Below are 13,190 nucleotides of genomic sequence, written 5' to 3'. Positions count from 1 at the left end.
AGCCCCAGCACGACGGCTGCCCGCGGGACCCCGGTGCCAGCCCGGCTCCAGCCACCGGCCTGCACAGGGACACCGGTGGCAGGGGCCGCCCTCCCCGGAGCAGCAGGGCACGGGGCCAGCAGCACGAAGCGCTGAAACCGGGCAAAGCCATGGATGCAGGCGGGATCCGGGGAGATCCCAGTGCCAGCAAATGAGTCGGGGGGGCCGGGACGGGTGGGCGCTTCCCGGGGAAGGGCTCCTTATCCCAGCGTTTCCATGGATGGGCTGGTTCGCAGGTCCCGCTCCACCCGTCCCCTGGCGGGGGGCGGGGGGGTCCAGGGAACACCCAGGAGGGGATTTTCCCCCAGCCCGGTCCCCGGAACCGCAGCAGGGCTCAGTTTTGCGAGGAACCAGAAAACCAAAATGACTTTCAACCCTCCCCGTTACGGAAAAGCCTCTGAAATGTGAGCCCCGAGAGCAAACAGGCGCGTGGCTGCCACGCTCGCGGCCAGAGCAGGGGCCCTTCCCCGATTATTCGGGGCCCTTCGAGTCCTTTGCGGGACGGGCAGCGCTCCAGCCCTGGGGCACCGGTGGAGGTGACAGCGACGGTGGGCACACTGGGACACCGCGGCGGCCCGGCAGCCACCCTGCCTTGGCGTGTGCTGGGGAAGGAGCCGTTGCCGGGACGCTTCTGGAAGCGGCCTCAAAACTCACCGCCCTGATGAGTGGAAGAAAATCGCTGTTTGGGAGAGGGCGGGAGCGAGCGGGGCGTTTCCAGGGGGGAAGCGGGTTGTGGTTGCGGGGTGACATGAGTCACAGGGCCGGAGAGGGACCGGACGGGTGACACCGGGGGGACAGGATGCCGCCTGGTGTCACGCTGCCCCGGGGGCAGGGCGAAGCCACGCTGCGGGTGGCCGGAGCCAGCTCCCAGCAGGACTGGCCCTTCCCTGGACACGTGCGGCCGGTGACTCCTCTCCCCGTCACCGCGTCCCTCCAGTGTCCTGTGCGAGGGTCCCCGTGCCAGCCCTGGGGCTGCTGAAGCGTGGCTGTCCCTGCATGGAGATGCCGGCCACGGCGGGGACGGCAATCCCGGCTTCCCCTTGGGGCTTCCCGAGGCGTTTCTGTGCCTCAGTTTCCCATCCCCACAGCGGGTGGTTCCTCCCTTCGGGCCATGACGCCGGTGTGCGCTTTGGGGGGGGGAGGGAAACGGTCCCAGGAGCCGAGGGTGGAGTACGACAAAAATAGAGCTTTATTTTGGGACAAGTGCAATCAGAGCTGGGTCCTTTGGCCCCGGCGCAGGGACGGTGAGCGCGGTGGCAGCCACCACGGCCGCTGCGTACGGTGGTGCCGGTGCGTCCGTCGGGGCGTGCGCACACGTGTGTGCCGACGTCGGTGCCAGGCACATGCACGCCGGAACGTCCCTGTGCCAAGGTGAGCGTGTGTCGTGACGCAGCCCAGCACCATCCCGGAGCCATGGCGGGTCTGAGCCATCCCTGTCCCCTTTGCCGGGCTCTCGCCGTCTCTGCGAGGGAGCCCCCGGGGACGGGCGGGCAGCCCTGCCCGCGCCTGCCTGCTCCGGCCACGGCAGGGTGAGAGGGATGGGCCCGGCGCCATGGTGGCCGGGATGGCACAGCGATGACAGGGCTGGCAGCACCAGGCAGGACACGGAGGGCTTGGGGACAGGAGAGGGGACACTCACCTGCCCCGACCCCGGGCGTCCTGTCCAGCCATGAGACCCGTGCGTAAGCACAGCCCCGGCTTTACTCCAGCCAGCAGAGCTCAGTAGTGACGCACACGCACGTACACACACACACACGTGCACGCTACACATACGTACGCGTGTGCGCACACACGCACACACACACTGCTCGGCGTTCCCCAGGCGGGACAGCAGTCGGACGCGCAGTCGTGTGTCCGTAGGCACCTCCCTGAGCCTGAGTGTGCGCACGGGACACGCGTGCCGAGCCGGTGCACGCAGCTGCACACACACACACACACACACACGCACACGGAGGTACCTGCAGCACACCCGTCAGCCTGCACACACACACACACACACGCACGCAGAGCTGCGCACGCTCAGACGCACGTTTGCACACGCAGCATCCGCGCGCACCGGGGCTGTGCGCCCCAACACGCGTGTGCGCTCCTGCACGTAAGGCGCTGCGCACGCACAGCGACATGCTCGCACGCACAGAGCCCGTGCGCGCCAGCACACGCGTGCCCACTGGCACGCTCGTATATGCGGGGTCTACACCAATGCACGCGTGCCCCGCGCGTGAGACCTGCGTGCACACGCGGAGCCTTCGCACGCGCGCGCACACGCACACACGCAGAGACCCCCTCCCGCTGGCAGAGCCTGAGCACACCCAGACGTGCCCACGTGCCCGCAGAGCTGTGCACGGACACGCTGGCACACGCAGAGCCCGCGCCCGTCAACACACACGTGCAGAGAGCTGTGCCCGCCAGCACGCAGGTAACCGCTGCCGTGCACGTCCGCAGACGCCTGCACGCAGAGCTCCGCACGCCGACACACGTGTGCACGGAGCTGCACACCCAACACACGTGTGCGCAGAGAGCCTGGGCGCACCAGCGCGCCCGCCTGTACGGCGACTGCGCACCAGCACACGTGTGCACGCACGGCTGTGCAAATAGCACACATAGACACAGATCTGTACGCGCCAGCACACGTGCGCACGCACAGCCGTGTGACCAGCCAACACACGTGCGCGCTAGCACACGTGCGCGCAGCACCTCGGCGTGCCGGGGCGTGCAGAGCTTTGCACAGCAGCACACCCGTGTCCACACGGGGCTGTGCGCACCGGCACACACGTGTGCGCAATACCATGCACACCGGCACACGTGTGCGCACGCACACACACAGCCGTGCACGCCGGCGCACGCGTGCACACAGGACCATGAATGCCAGCACACCCGTGTGCACAGCGCTGTGCACGCCACGCACGCGCAGGTACACGCACACCTGTGCGCACCAGCCCACGTACACACCCAGCCATGCACACCAGCACAGGCGTGCACAGGCAGCTGTGCACACCAACACACGCGTGCACGCGGAGCCGTGCACACCAGCCCATCCTTGTGCACAGTGCCGTGCACGCCAGGCACACGGGTGCACGCGCGGCTGCGTACACCGGCACATGTGTGCACAGAGCCACATACACCAGCCCACGCACACACACAGCCGTGCACACCAGCACACGTGTGCGCGCAGGACCGTGAACCCCAGCACACTCGTGTGCGCCGTGCCGTGCACGCCATGCACACGGGTGCGCACGCAGCCATGTACACACACCCCACACACACAGGTGCGCACACATCCACGTACACCAGCCCACGTGTACACACAGCCATGCATGCCATGCACACAGGTGCGCACACAGACATGTATACCGTCCCATGCACACACACAGCTGTGCACGCCATGCACACGGGTGCGCACACAGACATGTACACCGTCCCATGCACACACACAGCTGTGCACACCATGCACACGGGTGCACACACATCCACGTACACCAGCCCACGCACACACACAGCCGTGCACGCCATGCACACGGGTGTGCGCACAGCCATGTACACCAGCCCACGCGCACACATAGCCGTGCGCGCCATGCACACGGGTGTGCGCACAGCCATGTACACACATCCCACACACACACACACAGCCATGCACGCCATGCACACGGGTGCACACACAGCCGTGTACACCGTCCCACGCACACACACACAGCCATGCACGCCATGCACACGGGTGTGCACACAGCCGTGTACACCGTCCCATGCACACACACAGCCGTGCACGCCATGCACACGGGTGCGCACACAGCCATGTACACCGTCCCACGCACACACACAGCCATGCACACGGGTGCGCACACAGCCATGTACACCGTCCCACGCACACACACACAGCCGTGCACGCCATGCACACGGGTGCGCACACATCCACGTACACCAGCCCACGCGCACACACAGTCGCGCACGGGTGCACACAATGCCGTGTACACCGTCCCACGCGCACACACACAGCCATGCACGCCATGCACACGGGTGCGCACACAGCCATGTACACCCAGCCTACGCACACACACAGCCGTGCACGCCATGCACACGGGTGCACACAATGCCGTGTACACCGTCCCACGCACACACACACAGCCATGCACGCCATGCGCACGGGTGCACACATTGCCGCGTACGCCGTCCCACGCGCACACACACAGCCATGCACGCCATGCACACGGGTGCGCACACAGCCATGTACACACATCCCACACACACAGGTGCGCACACATCCACGTACACCAGCCCACGCACACACACAGCCGTGCACGCCATGCACACGGGTGTGCGCACAGCCATGTACACCGTCCCATGCACACACACAGCCGTGCACGCCATGCACACGGGTGCGCACACAGCCATGTACACCAGCCCACGCGCACACACAGCCGTGCACGCCATGCACACGGGTGCGCACGCACGCACCTGTGCACATCAACCCCCCTGTGTGCACCCAGAGCCGTGCACACCCCAGCACACGCGTCTGCACAATGCCACGCACACCAGCACACGTGTGCCCGTGCCGAGCCGCGCTCGCCCCGGCTTCCCGTCCGCCCCCCGGCCCCCCCCGTGGCCCCTACTCCCTCCTGGGGGGTGCCCGCCGCGGCCGCGCCGCCCAGCGCGCGGCGATGAGGTCCGGCTGGTGGTACATGAACATCCCGGCCAGCGTCAGCCCGATGCCCAGGTAGCTGAGCCCGCTCAGGTGGCTGCCGAAGAGCAGGCGGGAGAGCAGCAGGTTGCCCACCACGGTGACGTTGCCCAGGACGTGGACGGTGAGGGCGGAGGTGAGGGAGAGGACGCAGAAGGTGGCCAGGTTGTAGAGGACGGAGCCCAGGCAGCTGAGCAGGACGCAGGCCCAGAGGGTGCCGTCGTAGCGCAGGACGCCCTCCCAGGAGGGACCCAGCTCCAGCGCCACGGCCGCCCCGAAGAGCAGGCAGAAGCTGGGCAGGGAGGTCAGGCAGAGCAGGGAGAGGGCGTCCAGCCGGTCCTCCTGCAGCAGCAGACCTGGGGGGGGGGGGGGGGGACGGGAGGGGACAGTGAGCGGGACCCCCGGACCATCCCAACGGGGACACCCGCCGCCACCCTCACCGCCGTGAGCCCCCGTTCGCTGCCCAGGCGGGTAAGAAATCCCAAATGTCAGCGGGAAGGGGGGAATGGGGTAGGGGGGCAGCCCCTTCCGTGGGGCTGGGGGTGCCCCGATTCGGGGGTGCTCTAGTTTGGGGGTGTCCCGGTTCGAGGGTGCCCCGGTTCGGGGTCCAGGGTCCCGCCGGGTTGGACGGAGCAGTTTCCCCACCCTGTTTTGGAGCAAACGTGGCTTCCACCCCCCCCACCACCACCTCCCTGCCTCCTCTTTTTTCGGCAGATTGTGCAGCCGGCAGCAACATTTCTGGGCGTGTGGCCTGTCCCCTATGTGTCCCCATGTCCCATCCCATCCCCAGGTCATCTGGGGACAGCAGGCACAGCCGCGCCGGCTGCCATGCACAGGCGTGCACGGGGGGACACGTGCCATGTCCCAGGGGGACGGAGCAGCCCCCAGCCTCCTCGGGGCCACTCTTCATGTCCCACAGGTGACGAGGGGCGGTGGCATCCCTCAGGTGGCCACAGCACCCCTGGTACAGCCGCCAGCGGTGCCCTGGGGACCTTGGGGACAGCATGGGACGTGTGCCCGACACTCGGCCCCACACCACAGCCCGACCCCCGTGGTGCCCGCTTGAGTCACCGGCCCCAGAGGAAACGTTCCCTTCCCGGCCAAAAAACACCCCGGCCGGTTCCTCTCCGCCACCGGCCAAGGACACCACAGCCCAGGCAGCACCGCGGCTGCCGGGGTCCCCAGGCATAGGGACGATGCCGCTTGGCACGGGGACTCGCAGGGGACCCAGCAGCCCATGGCCTGGGTGTCCCTGTGACAGGCTAAGGCACTGCTACCCCCTCACGGCCCCAGGACATGGGACACTGTCACTGGGAGCCAGCGGTGCCCGTGGGCCACCACAGGGCCACCAAGGTGTTTGCTCGTCACCGACAAACCAGGGTGATCTCGAGGCCAGGACCGTGGCACAGCCCCGAGGGGGGGCAGCCGGGTGGGCAAGGTGGCACTGGGGTGGCACCAGGGGACAGGGTAGGCAAGGGGTGGCACTGGGGCTGGGGTGACATTAGGGTGGCACCAGGGACAGGGTGGGCAAGGGGTGGCACTGGGGTGGCACCAGGGACAGGGTGGGGAGGGGGTGGCACTGGGGTGGCACTGGGGTGACATCAGAGCCAGGGGTGGGGAGTGAGTGCCACCAGGGTTGGGGTGGCAATGGAGTGGCCTTAGAACTGGGGTGGCACTGGGGCTAACGGGGCGCTGGGGGGGCACCAGGGCCAAGGGTGACAGCGGGTGGCGCTGGGACGGGGATGGCGTGGGGTTGGCACTGGGGACCAGAGTGCCACCAGGGCTGGGGTGGCAATGCAGTGGCACTGGGCCTGGGGTGGGCAGCGGGTGGCACCGGTGTCGGGGTGAGCAGGGAGCGTCACCAGCCCCCGGGGTGGCACCGGGATGACAGCAGCACCCCTGCGGCCCGGGGGCCGTGCCAGGGGAGGGAGGGCGGGCGCGCAGGACGGGGACAGGCGGGTGGCACTTACTCTGCTGGATGGACTTGAGGGCGCGGAGGACGGTGGCGGCCAGGAGGAAGCCGCAGCCGGGCTGGTAGAAGCGGAGCCCGCCGGCGATGCTGCAGGCGGCCCCGGCGCAGACGGGCCCCATGGCGGCGTACTGCAGCGGGTGGTGCCGCCGGCCCCCCAGCAGCCCCGACAGCAGCAGGGTGACCAGCGGGGTGGTGGTGGCCACCGCCTGCGCCACGTCCAGCTGCACGTAGCTCAAGCCCAGGTTGCCCAAGGCCACGCTGGTGCAGAAGGTGAGGCTGAGCAGGTAGATCCTGGCGCGGGGCCGGGGGGCAGGGGGTGACGGTCCCCGCGCCCAGCCCAGCGGGTAGCCCACGGCCACCCCCGACAGCATGTGGAGGGACGACAGCAGCAGCGGGTAGCGGAAGCCGTGGGCGGCGAAGATCCATTTGTTGAGGCCGGCCATGGTGGTGCCGGTGCCCAGCCAGGCCAGGACGGTGAGGGTCAAGGGCAGCGATGGCCCCGGGGGTGGCCGACCTCCTTCTGCCTGCCCCGGGTCCGGTTTCCAGGGCCGGAGGGTCCCCTCACCGGCTGCCATCGTCATCGCTGCTTCATCGCCCCGCCGGGACCGCAGGCACATGGGCACCGGCTCCGCTCCCCCCCGCTGCCACCCTCCGCTCTGCCCCGTCCTCCCGGGAGCCGGCGGCGGTGATGATGGCGGTGGCGACGGCGGTGGCGGTGGGTCCCCGGCTCCTGCCGGCGGTGGCGGCGGTGGCGTCACCCGCCCCGGGGGGGGTGGCAGGGCTCAGCCCCGGGGTGCTGGTGCCATGTGTGAGGGAGGCAGCGCCGGTGGCGGCCGGGAGCGAGCGGAAAGTTTGGCGATGGCGGGGAGCGGAGGGAGGGAGGCTCCTCCCCGCGGGGCCGCCGCCGCGTCACGGCCGCCGTGCGGGGACGGGGGACTGCGGGGTGCGGGTGGGCGGACGCGGGGGGCACGGCCGGGGATGCCGCCCGGTGCTGCGGGGCCTGCCGGGAAGCGGAGGCCGTGCATGGCCGCCCGGGCGACTCGGCTGGTGGTAGCCGGAGCACAGGCGGCCTCCATGGTGACGGCGGCGAAGGGACTGCGTCAGAGCCCCCGTCTGACTCACGCCGGGCGGGCGCCATCGCTCCCCACCGCCGGCCCGGGAGCATCACCCGCCATGGCACCCGCACCCACGCCCCAAACCGCAGCGGCAACCCCCGCCCCGGACACCGCCTGCCCCGGCTGCCTTCACTGCCGCTGCCCCTGGGTGGTTTTTGGGGCTTGGATTAAATCCGGGGCTGAGGGGGGGAGGGAATCCCACAGGTTTGGGACACAGCAAGTGTTTGCGGGGCACCGGGACCACCGCGGTCCCCGAGCCCTCGGGGTGGGGCTCAAAGAAGGGGGCCGGGGGTGTCCCCCCGAGGGTTTATGGAGGAGGACGGCCCCGGCTGGTGGCTTGCTGGGTACGAGCGGCGCTGGCTCAGGCTCCCCAAAACCGACTGCCCCATCCCCGAGCAGGGCCGGGACCGGAGGAGCTGCCAGTCCGGGCGCTCCCGTCCCACCGTGCCCGTAGGACACAGGGCATCGTGTGTGTCCCCTCCGCCTCCTCCCCAGGCAGATTTGGGGTGCTGGTACACGGGGCGCAGGGAAAGGAGGAGGCAGGGAGCCGGCAAGTCCTGTGCCACGGCAGGAGGTTCATTGCCGTCGTCCCCCCCACCCTCTACCACTCGCTGAGGCGCAGGATGAGGGTCTCCCCGTCATGAGGTCTGTAGTCGGCGACACCTGCGGAAAGAAGGTGGGAGAGCGATCGTGGGGGCTGCCCGGGACCCCGCCGCCTCCCCCGGCACCCCCACCCGTCACTCACCCATCTGCAGGCTGGTGCCGGGGGCGGTGAGGAGCTGCCAGTAGCTCCGCTGCTGCTGCCGGGCCTCCATCCCCAGCACCCTGCTCAGGAAGGGGCCCTGGGATGTGTCCTGGGTGACAAACCTGGCGGGTGGGAGAGGGGGGTGAGGGTCCGGCCCCTCAGCCGGCGATGGGGCACGTCTGCTGCCAAGGGAGCCAGGCGGTGGGGACCGGGCTGAACCCGTGACACGTGTGCCGGGCACGTGGCCACCCTGGGTGCGACAGGCAGGGACCCTACACCGGCACGCGGGACCACCTACGTGAAGTTGGGGGGTCCCTGCACGGTGGCCGCCCTGAGCACGTCCAGGAGGGAGGCGCCGGCGGGCGCGGACACCGTCCGGTCGTAGAGCCGGTGCTGGGGACACCGCGGCTCGGGGCACTCCACCACCAGCCGCACCGTCATGTTCCCCAGCATCTCAGTCGGTGGCTTGGCGCTGATGGGCATCAGTGTGTCTGTGAGAAGGAAGCCACCATGGCACTGACGGGGACCAAGCCACCACCGTGGTGCGTGCCAACACCATCCCGGAGCCCCCCCGGCTCCCCACGTCGCCCCGGCTCCTACCCAGCTCCTCCTGGCAGCGCATGGAGGCGATGTCCAGGTAAGAGCGGCCATACAGCACCGGCAGCACCTGGGCCATGGTGGCGGCGGTGGTGAAGGCGTCCAGGTTCTCTAGCAGCGCAGCCATGGCCCGGCCGTACGCCGGCTGCGTCCGGCACGTGTTGGTGGCGATGAAAACCTGGGAGCGGGAAGGAGGAAGGCGGCGGGGCAGTGGCAGAGGCGGGGGGCGGGTTGGGACCCTGGGCCGTGGCCACCACGGTGGTGGTGGTGGTGACCATCACCTGCCTGCCCAGCCCCTGCCCCGCGGCGGCTGCCTCTGCCCAGGCACCCATATCTGCACCCACACGTGCACCCATGCCCCACCATGCAGGCCCCTGGCCCGTGACCCCCACCTGCATGGCCCATGGGGTGCTGTAGACGTTGCCGAAGAAGCCATCCGGGTCCTGCGCCTCCACCATCCTCCTCCTCACCCTGCGCCTGGCTGCCTGCAGCTCCGCCGCCAGCCTGGACCCAACCAGCCGCTCCTGCACCAGGCAGGTGAAGGCCAGCGCCGCCACCGCCTCCGTGTCTGTGGGGACACGGTGTCACCCCAGCTGCCGCACGCCCGCCCTGGGGTGCCACCGCCCCGTCTGTCCCCACGGCCCCTTACCCACGGTGCTGCCACCGGTGTGCCTGAACCTGCCGTGGTGCTCCGCCGCCAGCAGCCGGTGGATCACCTCCTCCCGCACCCGCTTGCGGTGGACGCACAGCGCCAGCACGCCCAGGCTGTACTGGTAGTAACTGGTGAGGGGCTGGCCGTGCCGTCGGGAGCCTGGGGACAAGGTGTTGTGTCACTGGGGCAAGCCAGTGGCCTCGCAGCTGGACGTGCCGGTGCACGGGTGGGTGCTCGTCGTGGTGGCCCCGTGGGGCTGCTCTCACCCGCCCAGTCCTCCTCCAGATAGTACTTCAGCCATGTCACCAGTAAGCGCTGGGAACCGGGCTCGGGCAGGGGACACGTGGCCCGCAGACCCAGCAGGTACAGCGCCAGCCGCCCCGTCTCCGGCCACTCCGCCTCGGCGTTCCTGCAAGCCACCGTGTCAGCTCTCACCAGCAGCCAGAGCCCCCCCACCACACCAGGGGGCTGTCACCCCGCAGGTGGAGGGGACCGTCCCCGTGGGACACACACACGTACGTGTTGTGCTCGGTGCTTGTAGTGTCCCACTGGGGGTGACCATGGAGCTGGCCGGCTGCCTGCAGGCTCCTGCGGAGACACGGTGTCAGTGGGTGGCCGGGGTGGCTTGGGCGACAGGGGACAAACCCGGAGGCACCTGAGGGGGACCTGGTGTCCCCCCTGGGGACCTACCGGCCGTAGCGGCGCTGGAAGGCGTCCCGCAGCCGCGCCAGGTACCGCTCCTCTTCACGCAGGTCGTGGTCGCCGGCCAGTCGAAGGGCCAGGTAGACGCTGGGGTCGGGGTCCCGCGCCGGGTTCCCCGCCAGCCCCAGCAGCCGGGCGCTGAGCTCCTGCACCGCCGCCGCCTCCCCCGGGGCTTCTGCCCGCCACGGCCCCGGGGAGGGAGCGGAGGGTGAGGGGGGGCAGGAGAGGGCCGAGCCTACCCCAAGCACCGGTCCCCGCGGCACCTGCAGCCCCCAGCACCGGTGGCGATGGAGACCCAGCACCCCAACCGTGCCGCGCACCCTGTGCCCTCCCTCGAGTCCCAAAACCTCAAGTCTCCGCCCCCCCCCAAAAAAAATTGGGGAAGAAACAAAATAAGAGATGTGACACAAAGCAGGAGCATGGAGAGCCCGAAACCCGGGCACGGCCGCCCTCCCACCGCGCCTGTGGAGCTGGCGGGGTGCTGGGGTGACACCCCTGTCCCCAGGGGACCGGTGTCGGGGCCGGGGGGGACTGTGGGCACAGGATTGGGGCTGGCTCTGGGCTTTGGGCAGGGGGGTGCAGGAATAAGGCTCAACCCCAGCACGCTGGGGAGAGCTCAGCCCTGGAAAACTCATCACCGGAGGGGTTTCACGATGCCAGTGTCCCCCCCGCCGGGCCTGGAGTACGGGATGGTGCGTGTCCCCCCCAGCCCTGCTCCCCAGGGACCTCTCCACCGCCGCAGCCGGCTCGAGGACCCGCTGCAGGCACCGTCCTACACGGGGGAGACCCCCGGCGGGACCGTACTCACCGCAGAGCTGGGCAGGCAGGACCGCAGCCTGCAGCAGGACGAGGAGCAGCCACATGCCGGAGCGGGGCGGTGGGTGCCGCGGCACGGCACGGCACGGCACGGCAAGGCACGGCACGGCACGGCACGGCAGGCGGCCCGGCAGAGGCAGGCAAACTCTACCGGGGACGGGAAGGCGTCGCAAGAGGCCGTTTCCGCGCACCGGGGCCAAGTCAGCAGAAACGGGAAAGGACTTTGGCTGGAGGGGAAGCAGAAGGGAGTGGGGCCACCCCACGCCGGGGCAGAGATAAAGTGCTCCCGGCCGCTCTTCCCTCCCGGCTCCCCGACCTGGCACAACCCCGAGGTCTCGCTGCCCTCCGCACCGTGGCCGGGGCAGCCAGACCCAAACTGCCGGCGATCAGGTCACAATCACCTGCCAAAGTCTGCCCAAAAAAAGAAAAAGGGGATGAAACCCCCCCCCCCCCAAAATCCTGCGCCCTCCACCCCCGCTGCCTTTGAAAGTGGTAACTCCACTGGTCACCTGGAACTGGGTGGTTTTTTTTGAAAAAAAAATAATAAAAAAATAAGGGATTAATCAAGCCCAGGTAGGCAGAGGAGGGTGGGAACGGGGGTGCTGAGCCCCAGAAGGAAAATCCCGCAGCTGAGGGGAGGGGGGGTCCCAGGTCACCGTCTGCCAGGGGATACCGGGAAGGGGGTGACAGGCCGTGGGGGGTCCCTCCACCGCAGGTCAGGCTGGAGGGGACTCTGCACAGCCGGGTGTCGCTGAAGGTGTCCCTGCCCATGGCAGGGGGGGGCTACTGGGTGGCATTTAACAGTTCCTTCCACCCCCCAAAGCATTCTACGATTCCATTTTTAATTTCTCCTTTGCTAAAAATTCCACTTCCAGCCCAGTAAAGCGTTTATAACAGGAGGCGAGGGGTCGCACTATTTCTTTCACAGTTTTGTGGCGTGTCGCTTTCTTTTTATCGTCTTACGGAGTTGTACAGGGTATATGAAACTTGGCAAAAAACTAATGCTCTGTTTGTACAACAAAAACCCATAGTTTTTGCTCCGCGTTCGACCGTGAAACCCTGAAAAGCGTCCACATTTCCCAGCTGTTGTTGCCGAGTGTTTGCTTCCGGTTCTGTACGGAGATCTTCAGCCTTTTCTAATAGGGAATGACACCGGGTTTGTTTATTTCTGGTTTTACGACATGTACGACACAGTCACGTCTTAATCTTTGTTTACATCTCACAGGAGCTGCGCTCATCAGTAAGGCTGTCCCTGAGTGAAGACCCTCGTGTTGCGGGGAGCCGAACCGTTGCAACCCTTTCTTCTTTAACAGGAGAAAATGGAGCTGCGCCGAGTTCTAGGGAGGAGGCTCAAAGAGAGGACAGGATGAACCTCCTCTCTCACACCCACCTGAGGAAACGGCTGGCGGAGCTCAGGGAGCGCCTGGACCAATCTCTCCGTCCTGTGGCTCAGGCGCAGGGAGCCCTGCGAGGGGCAGGGAGCGGGACCCCACGGCCCCCACGGGTCCCTTCCACCCCGGGACAGTCCCCGATTCTCCCGCCTCCTCCGACCCCTGCAGCCGGGGGAACCTGGGGAGGACCCGGCCTCCTCCACCCCTCTGGGCACGGCGGGGACCCTCAGCTCGGCCGGGGCGCGCCCGTGGGGGTCCCCCCCCCAGCGACGCTGGGCGGGGAGGAGACAACAAACCCCGCAGGGCGGACACCCCCGGGGAAAGGGCTCGGAGCCTCGGGCGCTGCCTCCAGCTGGGAGACGACGGGAACCCCCCCGGGGCTGAGCAGCACCGGCCGAGGACCCACCGTGCCGCAAGGCCTCCGCAACGTCCCCGCCCGGGCCTCACCGGGCCGACACCCCCTCCCGCCGTGCCCCGCGCAGCCCCGTA

General features: G+C 68.6%; 2 protein-coding genes across 2 annotated transcripts; both read right to left on the bottom strand.

Annotated features, from left to right (window-relative positions):
- Positions 1-1,205: 1,205 nt before the first annotated feature.
- SLC35E4 (solute carrier family 35 member E4) lies at positions 1,206-8,209 on the bottom strand. Its single transcript, XM_063350781.1, has 2 exons — positions 6,682-8,209; positions 1,206-5,067 (listed from the first exon to the last, which is right to left on the bottom strand). The coding sequence occupies exons 1-2, from the start codon at positions 7,298-7,300 to the stop codon at positions 4,640-4,642; spliced, it is 1,047 nt and encodes a 348-aa protein (XP_063206851.1). The 5' UTR covers positions 7,301-8,209; the 3' UTR covers positions 1,206-4,639.
- A 144-nt stretch (positions 8,210-8,353) lies between these two features.
- On the bottom strand, positions 8,354-13,130 carry TCN2 (transcobalamin 2). The gene is made up of 11 exons (XM_063350780.1): positions 12,701-13,130; positions 11,303-11,537; positions 10,483-10,669; positions 10,312-10,380; positions 10,059-10,201; positions 9,790-9,951; positions 9,533-9,708; positions 9,144-9,318; positions 8,842-9,034; positions 8,544-8,665; positions 8,354-8,461 (listed from the first exon to the last, which is right to left on the bottom strand). The coding sequence occupies exons 2-11, from the start codon at positions 11,355-11,357 to the stop codon at positions 8,400-8,402; spliced, it is 1,344 nt and encodes a 447-aa protein (XP_063206850.1). The 5' UTR covers positions 11,358-11,537; positions 12,701-13,130; the 3' UTR covers positions 8,354-8,399.
- Between the last annotated feature and the right edge of the window lie 60 nt (positions 13,131-13,190).

The sequence above is a fragment of the Chroicocephalus ridibundus genome, chromosome 13 (assembly GCF_963924245.1).
Source record: "Chroicocephalus ridibundus chromosome 13, bChrRid1.1, whole genome shotgun sequence".
Lineage (NCBI taxonomy): Eukaryota > Metazoa > Chordata > Aves > Charadriiformes > Laridae > Chroicocephalus > Chroicocephalus ridibundus.
The sequence above is the reverse complement of the archived record's forward strand: the minus strand, read 5'-3'. Positions and strand labels throughout refer to the sequence as shown.